Source organism: Terrapene carolina, unplaced genomic scaffold, assembly GCF_002925995.2.
Source record: "Terrapene carolina triunguis isolate 2854851 unplaced genomic scaffold, T_m_triunguis-2.0 Scaffold67, whole genome shotgun sequence".
Lineage (NCBI taxonomy): Eukaryota > Metazoa > Chordata > Testudines > Emydidae > Terrapene > Terrapene triunguis.
Genome location: NW_020664418.1, coordinates 22540630 through 22549972, shown reverse-complemented (window position 1 = coordinate 22549972; position 9343 = coordinate 22540630). Strand labels below are relative to the sequence as shown.

The window sequence follows — 9343 nt, the reverse complement described above, 5'->3', positions numbered from 1 at the left end:
CAGAGCCGGGTCAGGGACAGAACCACACGGGCAGCTGTGGGGAGCTGGCGCAGAGTCACGCACTCTCCTCCACCTGCCCTGGGCCAGGCGGGGACGTGAGCTGGGGGCTGTTCTCGGGACCTCTGCACCACGGGCAGGTGGAGGGTCTGCGTGGCTCCCTCAACTGCCGGGGCTCCACCCGCAGGCAGGGGGTGGAGCCACTGTTCCAGCACCACTGCTTCATGAACACTTTTTAAAGGAAACGGTATATAGTTGTGCACAATGGGCCAGATTATCAAAGGCTCTCCAGAAATGTGCCTCTGATATTTATGTGCCCTTTTTTGTACATGCAAAGCCACCAATTGCACAGTGTTTGCTGCACAAATATATATATTTTTGCACGTGTAAAAATTACGATGTATTTTTGGGGGCAACCCTATATGTTGGTGTAACTTTAATTTCAACAGTTTTCATTGTGCATTTAAGAAACCCTTTAAAAAATATTTTTAGCAAGATACAAGGACAGGTACTGTGCTATACTACACAGTTGTAAGACACATTTTAGAGTGAATAGAGAAGCAGTCACAGGTGGGACTCTTGTTAGGAAGCTTTAGATATTGTTTTTCAGCTTTTGTTTATGTGATACCTGTTCATTACATGAGATAAAAGTAGCTCTAGGATCTATTTTTCACATTAGAAGTGTTAAATAGGTACCGTGATGTGTGAGTGACTATCTTTCATTGAACAGACACAGCATGTATCAGAGAATAAATGATCTTGGTGTAGACAGCTTTGTGTAAAGTGCATTTTCCTTGTTATAGTAACTTTTTACCAGCTGAAGAGCGTATTGATTTCGCTGAATGCTCTCTGCTGATATAGCAGGTGTGCTGTAGCTCTGTGACTGCTGAATTTGACACAACTCTAAATTCAAAGTGTGAATTTCAAACCTGTTCTGTAATAGTTATCTAGCTAGCACCATTTCCAACATTCCCAGAGGAGTTCAAAGGCAAGACCTCCTTTAATTTAACAACATTTTGTATTTATCATGGGATTGAAGAGTTGAAGGTTGTCTGATCATATACCACAAAGCCAAGCACAGATCAGATCTCATTCATTTGTTTTAAAAAAAAGTATTAGAAACTGACAGGAATTGAAATAACTATCTTAAAATGTTAAAAATGTTATGAGGCAAAGCTACACCTATAAAATTCTAATCTCATAAAAAAAAAAGAAAGAAATCAAAGGATCAGTACAAAAGATGCTCACCATTTTAGCTGGCTATTTCTTTGTTTCATTTACAGTATTTATGACTCAGGGCATGACCAGGCTACATAGGGTGCAGCAGAAAGCGGCATCCACTTCTGCTCATGAGTGGCTAGAAAATGGTATAATTTATGTTTTCTGCATTTTAAAAGCATTCTGACTAATTACACTGGTTAGAGGGCATTCTAGAGGTTCATGAGTTCAAACCCACTGAGACAGCAATTTGTCTGGAGTATGCCTTTATGCTGATATATGGCATGATATTAACTTATCAGCCTGTTTACTTAACATTATTTTTTTCAAAAATAGCCTCATATTGCTCTCCCAACTGCTTATCTGTTCCGCATCACTGAAGCAGAGACACCAAATTAGTCTGAGAGATCACACATTTTCTCTTCTCTTTTTTCTGTCTCTGTATCTTTCTTTTACTTGGATGTAAAATATGTATTTTAAAACATCTAGCTACTAAGAAGAGATGAATGATTCAAGCTTTGTATGAAGACAGAAAAAAAAGCTAACTAGTAAGAATGAAATCTGTTTAAATATGCTGCTATATGACCTCAGATGGGACACTTCCATTTCCTGGAAGTGCCAGAGCCCATCTCAGTTTGTTCAGCCAGTCATTCAAGCAGCAGAAGACGATTTGGGAAGAGGCAAAATATGAATCATGACACAAATACAATATGCAATTTAGGTGCTCTGTTGGTGGCAGTAAAGATCGAAGTGCTGTCTCCATGATACATGGTACACAGCACAGATGGTCACTATACAGTCTCTTCCACACTGCCCCAGCTATTGTGCCTCACCCTGACTAATTCAGTCTACATGGCCCATTAAATCCCTGACCTCTGCTCAGACTCCCATTAAAGCTTCTAATTACTGCCAGTTTTGGCACTGTTTTTTCCAGTATGAAAATCTGGGAATTGAGACCACTAAGCTCATTTCACATAGGCCATTGAACTGCCATCTGATGGTAATAATTCTTACTCAGTAGTGATCCAGGCTGGGTTTGAGCCAGTGACCTAGGGGGAAGGCAATATATCCTGCTACCAATCTTTAGAATCCTCTGCACCAGCACAAAATGGCTTAAAATAGGAAAGGAGAAAGCATCTAAATGTGTAAGTGTAATTAAGAAAAATACAAGTGGCTACAGGCTTATATTAGTAAGCTGAGGAAAAATTCATATAGAGTTAAATCTTGACTGAAAATCATTATAGCAAGGCAATAGAAAAACACAATCCTTTTTTTGTTTTTTTGGGGGGGGTTTGAACAAAGACATCAAAATGAGGATAATTAATCCAATTCTGCACTTCTTACATGGATAAACCTCCCATTGAGCTGAATGGGAATATTGCAGTTTTAAGCTCACATAAATCAGAATTTAAAGAAAGTCAAAGTAAAATAAAAATCTTGACTGGGGTTCAGTACATTCAATAAAACACATTTTAATAAAAATCTTAAAAGAAGAACAGATACCAGAAATGCCTAGTGCCTTTTAAAGCCTCAAGATAAAGAGGAGACATAATTAAAGAAAGACAAAAAGAAGAACTTTGTGAAAATTAAAATTTGAGGCTGCTGAATGTTTACTGTATTTTTAAAAGGTTTTCAAAACAAACAGAACTTGAAACAAAAAAATAAAGTAAAACTTTTTCAGAGTAAAAATAAATTACATGTGAGGTCCGTGTGCACACACTCTCCCACACACACACACACACACACACACACACACATATAGATTGTATGCCTTTCACCTTCCCTTCATGTTCCATTCTCTCCTGTCTCTATTTTCATAATATTACCTCTCTCTATTCTAATCATCTTCCTGGTTATTTAAATGTGATTTTATTTCTGATCATGATTTCTCACAATATTTCCTGCACCTGTTTTACCTCCCATGTTTTTCACACTTACTTACTCAATTTATTTCTCCTAGTTTGATCTGGCTCTGTAGAGTTCAGTAACTATCATCTGCCTCCTAAAAACAACCTTTCTCAACAGCCCACAGAAGGCCTTAAAGATACAGCTACTTTTATCTACCTTACTTTTCTACAATATTTTTCTCTCACCTAGTTTCATTTTTGTAGCTTCTGCTGGTCAACAGAAGTCATTCTGCTTCAAGCTGTATCACTGATTATATTATGAATTGTATATTTCAAATAGTGGAACATTGTTGTCACTCCTTGGTTCCTTCTTGTGTTGAAGATAAATGTTATAATGATGGATGGAATAAAGGTGTGGCTTTGATTACTAAGTCTTTCTCTGATTTTCTACTTTTTTTCAGATTAAATTTGACAGTGATGGTGTCTGTGTTTGCTGTGAAATGCAGCATCAAACATCGGGCTGCAGCAACCTTGGAGAAACGCTGAAACTGAACCCACTGCAGGAGTGTAATGTTGTGAGGCTGACCCTAAAGGTGGGGAGTAAGAAGGATTATCACTTTATTAGAATTTAACACAGCAAGTGGATTTTGATAAAGGCATGTAGTGAAAGTTGTTTGTGCACTGTCAGCTGCTTACTTATTCATAACAAAGAGACTTAGCCAAAAATGAGAACCTGATCCTGCAAACATGAAATCATTAAAGCTACTCATGTGACTAAAGTTACATGCTCACCTGTTTGCAGGATTGTTGCCTATATTAGTACAGTATAACCATTTTGTTAAAGGTTGAGTATGCCCCAGGGTACACTTACAAAAATCTTATTGTAGGTTGAGGGCTTATAATTTTAATCTTGATGGTGCCATTTTGATTATATGTTTTTTAAAATATTCCATATAAGAGAGAATAATTTAGGAAAAACAGATTATCCAAAAAGCTTCTGTAAAAATCCTTCCAGTGTGAATTCCATATTTATTATTTCTGCTGTGTGGCTTTGAGAGCTCTGTGTTCCCTGACTGTTCATATTAGAGAAAAATATCTCACTAGGCACATGAAGAAATTACAGCTAATCAGGCAAACAACTGACAGTGATAACGCACACCTTCTATAATTATGATTAGTAATGACTGTTGATTGCTGCAACAGAAAACAGCTGTTGTATGTACTCAGGGCTTTATTCTGCCTTTTGTTTGAAAATAAGCACCCCACTTGAAACAGCACATCTGTAACGGCATGTAGGCGCTGTCTGCACTGCTTTTTTTTTTTTTTTTTTAATTCTGTCTTTCCACTATCACCGCCTCAGCCCCATTGGTGATAGCAAAGGTGGGAGCCCTAATGTGGAAATTTTACCAAAGCTGACTAATCTTGTTCACAACAAGTCTAGAGAGCATAGTATGAAAAATATCAGTGGCTGCCAAAAATCTTTTCCACATTAAAGTGTGTGTGAGTATGTACGCACGCTCATACGTGTGTGAATTTGGTTTTGTTTATGGTGCCGTTGATAAATATGGCCAGTGTTTAGTTATTATATATATTGATGACTTTGGACCTCTTGTATGTGCTTTTTGCAAACCATATGCCTCATTCTTGCTGTTAATTCAGAATAAACTACCCAGCCATTTCAGCTGTGGATATAACATAAAGCAGTAACATATCTACGATTATACATACTTGAGTAATACACAGTTCCTCTTCGAGTGCTTGCTCATGTCCATTCCATATTAGGTGTGTGCGCTCAGCACATGCACCAGTGCCGGAAGTTTTTCCCTCAGTGGTATCCATAGGGGATCGGCTCTGGCGCCCCCAGAGCAGTGTGCACATGCCGCGGTATAAGGGGCTCCACCGGCTCCCCCCACCTTCAGTTCCTTCTTGCTGCCAGTGATGGTTGCTGGAACGTCTGCTGCTTCGGCTAGCGTTGCACTTCATTCGGTGTTTCTTTTGAACATTTCCCTGTAAAATAGTTGTACATAGTTAATAGTTTCCTTAGTGTTAGTTCTGGTTTAGTTGGTCCCGGACGGGACTCAGCTTAGGGATGGGGCATGCCCCAGGCCCCAGTCTTTAAGTCCTGCGATCGTTGTAAGCGGCTATGCCCATCAGCGACCCGCATGGTAGCTGTTTAAGGTGTCTAGGAGAAGGACACATAAGCAACAAGTGTCGCATCTGTAAATCCTTTAAACCTCGAACAAAAAAGGAGAGAGACATCCGTCTCAGGGCACTCCTGATGGAGTCGACGTTGACCCCGGCACCAGAGCAGAGGTCCAACTTGGCCCCAAGCACCACAGCATCCGTGCGGAGCGCCCCGCCGGTGCCACCTACAAGCTGGCACCAATCCCCCTCCCCAGCTCTGGCCAAAAAGCCGAAGAGAAGCACGAGGGGACGATCTCCCACTTCCTGTAAGGGAAAGGAGAGGGCCGGAGGAGAGCCCTGTGCTGGACGGCTCAACACCTCCGGCAGGGAGTAAGGCCCCAGCTCAGGCTGAGCAGTCTAGCCTATCCCATACCATGCCTGCCACACCGGACAGTGAAGAGGGCCTTCATCATCTAGAGGTCCCATTGACACCGGAGGCACTGCAGGAAGTGCAGGAGATCCTGACACTACCAGTGCCACCCACACTGGCTCCGGTGGTACCCCGGTCCAGTGATAAACCCGCCTTGGGACCTTCCCATATATCCCCACCTCAGCGGCACTGCTCCCCTTCGTGGGGGACGTCCCGCCAGCACTCGCCTGCATGGAGCCATCGTGCCTCGGAAGCAGGGAGGCAGGAGCAGTGAAGCCCTCGTTGGTGTCCGGACCCTGGTCACCAACAGCGGGATTCGAAGCGCGGCTCACCAGTAACGTGGCGCAGACCTACGGAGGCATGCGCCCCCTGGCAAGAGCATCGAGACCTGCCCTTTGTGTCTCCAATGCCTCGGCACCGATCACGCGACTGATCATATGAACAGAGCCACCGGTCACCTACCCACTGGCACCTCTCACCAAGACACGGATCCCCATGGTCGGGGAGATCCTCCCGGTGACTGAACCACTCCATGTCCCAGTACCAGTTGAGCAGCGTGAGGTGTAGATCGTCGAATTACCGATGCTGATCCGCCGAACGCCGATGGTCTCTGAGCTCCCGTGCGAGGAGTTCGTCTCAATCGGACAGGTCGAGGCGTAGCAGTTGGCGCCGCACAGAGAAGTGCCACCGGTCCACCAGATCATGGTTGCCTGACAGCGACCACTCCGCTTCAGGCTGGGGCACTGAGCAGGAGTCCTTGGCAGCGGGACAAGCCCTGGCCTCGGCGATACTGTCTACATCATTGGCACCGCAACTGACCCCATGGCCCAAGACCAGTGGCTGGCAGCTTGATACCCCTGGAAGCCTTGGGGGTTTACCCAGCCTTCGCAGACAGTCCAGTCGGTGGCAGGGGGCTTGGATAGACCTTTGACCTCACATCCCACCCTCCACCAGAGGTGGAGGCCCCAGAAGGATAGACCCCCCAGGCCCAGGAAGACCCAGGGGAACAGCCAGCTGGACCACCAGGGGACGTGGCAGATCCTCCTCATCGTCCTCATCATCGCCAGCTGAAGCAATTATGGGTCCACCTCACCCAGTTCCACAAGGTGACACCAAGGCTTATCAGGAACTATTTAAGAGGGTCACCTCCTACCTGGGCCTCCAGGCAGAGGAGCAAGAGGAGCCATCGGACTCCCTGCTTGACGTCCTTTGGTCCACGGCATCTGTTAGGGTGGTGTAACAGGATTCACTACCCGCCCTCTTCCTGGGGCCCACTTGCTCTCCCCAGTAAGGCTCAGAGAGGCTTCAGGATTGTGCAACACCCATGTCTTTATTTACTTACAGTTGTCCCACCACCAGTGTCCATCTATATAAAAGCTTTACAGGCAGAATCAGCCTTCAGCTAGGAGGCCTCTAGCTTCCTCCCTGCCTTCTGGCTCCCTGCCAGCCTTTATAACCCTTAGCTTGTCAGACCAGCAGGTGTTACCAATCCTCAGGCCGGCATCAAGCCTTTTCCATCAGCCCCAATCCGCTTCCCTTGATTGGAGCTGACCGGGCAGGAGCTAATTAGGTGCTTTTGCACCAGCACCCTGCTACGTACTGGTGTTCTTTGAGATGTATTGTTCATGTCCATTCCATGATTTGTCCTCCTTCTCCACTGTTGGAGTTTCCGGCAAGAAGGAACTGAGGGTGGAGGGAGCCAGTGGCGCCCCTTCTACCACGGCATGTCTACACTGCTCCAGGGGGTGCCAGGGATGGTCCCCTAGGGATACCACTGAGGGGGAAAAATTCCGGCACCGGTGCAGTGGCGAGCACACCCACCTAATATGGAATCGACATGAGCAACATATCTCGAAGAACACCAGTTACGGAAAAAGGTAACTGTCTTTTTTCCTGCTGTGAGCAATAGCTGGGGAAAACAGGATACCTGGCAGACAAATGCTCTAATCTGATATGACAAATCCTATGGTGGATAAAAATTTTGAGCCATGCAATTTCTCAGGAAAATTATTGATCTTAGTGAAAAAATATCTTTTTAATATTGTCAGCCTTGCATAGCTAATTGGTTCCTTTCTGATTTGCGTATAATCAACAACATTAACTAAATGTCTTCAATGCAACTCAGTTGTCATCAAAATATGCCCTCAGTTACTCCTGCGCAATCCCAGTGAAAGTATTACGGTTGAATAGTTATAACCAAAGGCATAATTTGAAGACAATGGGGTTGCACAGGTGTAATGGAGGATAGCACATGGCTTGCAGAGTCTTTTTTACTGGTAATGGTGCACAAGCCAAAAAGAGCACAATTTAAATTATGAAGTGGGGTCTGCAGAGTAGCAGTTTGAAAAAAGTCTTACTTTGTAATCTGAGCATATTTTGATATGGAAGTTGTTGAGACAGAATAAATGTGGAACCCCATGATGCTGTTTTTACAAAGTCACTTTTCAGAGAAGAACCACACTTTAAAACAAAGCTGTAATGTATGACTCTAAGATCTCCTGTGGCAGTGGATTTCATGGGGTTTGACCTCATATTGTGTGAATTAATGTTTCCTTTAATTTTTAGACTCAAGAAGTACTATACATATTATAGAAGGCTGTGAGTTATAACACCTGCTGCCAAATCAATTTCTCTAACAAAAATATAGAAAGAATATGCCTTAAGGGAATTGAAGGGCTTATCTATACTGACTTTTGGCTCAAAAGCTAGTGTGTGATATCTTCTTTGTTTCACTGAGAAGACTGCCCCAACTCATTGCTACTTTCTCTCATGCTTGTGTAATGCTGACAGACCATGGTCAGCAGCAGTTGGGATCAAACCTGGGATCTTTGGAGGCATGAGCCTCTACTGTATAAGTTAAAAGACACATGTCTCTTAGCCAAGACTGTATCAAACTCAACAATCTCTAGCTGCCACTAGAGGGGGACAGAGTGCCACACCAAACAGCCATGGGTTGCACTTGCATGAGCAAATTCTGTGTGTACCTTAAACTGGAATTTTTGGGAATCAGCATGAGGAAAGGCCATTTTAGGTGGAGGACATCATTACTGTGATTATCAAAGTTATGATGTAGCTAAAACATTATTGATTCGTATGGTCTGTATATTAGCACTACAGGGGTAATAAAACACAAAATATCCATGAATCCAATTAGCATAGTAACTCTTCTCCAATCCACCCCCCACTGGCTCAGGAGCCCCGAAACCATAGGTAAAACATTCAAAAGTGGCTAAAAGGTCAAGGAACCCAATTCCCATTGACTTACAACCCTAACTATCCTCTGTGCCTTTGAAAATTTTTTCCATACCTGGAGAGCCTGAAAAAATGACTCAGAATGGCTTCTGCTACTTCTCCTGGACACACAGAATAGGCACAATGAATGATGGCAGTAGAAGCTATGCCATCTCACTTACGTGGCCAATCAAAATCTATATCAACCAATTTCAAAATTGGGGATGGGGAGGAAAAATTTGTCACAACATTTTTTTACAATAGTCTTAGTAAATTTTAAAAAAATCATTAATTTTCATCAAGAATTTTAAGAAAATGGCTACATTTGCCTTTCATTTTTTGAATGTTTAATATTTTTTAAATAGGCATATTTTTATGGGAAATGGTGTTAGAAGTATTTTGCCCAGCTCTACTCAGATTTACTATATACCAACTTTGTATTATTGGTTGAGAGAGGGAGGAAAGGAGGTAGCCTACACAAAACATATGACAAAAA

At 43.3% G+C, this 9343-nt stretch overlaps 1 protein-coding gene across 1 annotated transcript in view; it reads left to right on the top strand.

Annotated features, from left to right (window-relative positions):
- Window positions 1-9343, top strand: part of FAM189A1 (family with sequence similarity 189 member A1) — a 431767-nt gene that overhangs the window by 322759 nt on the left and 99665 nt on the right. The window contains exon 4 of the mRNA XM_026648452.1: window positions 3524-3655. Within this exon, the coding sequence (XP_026504237.1) occupies window positions 3524-3655 (132 nt within the window). The remainder of the gene's footprint in view (window positions 1-3523; window positions 3656-9343) is intronic.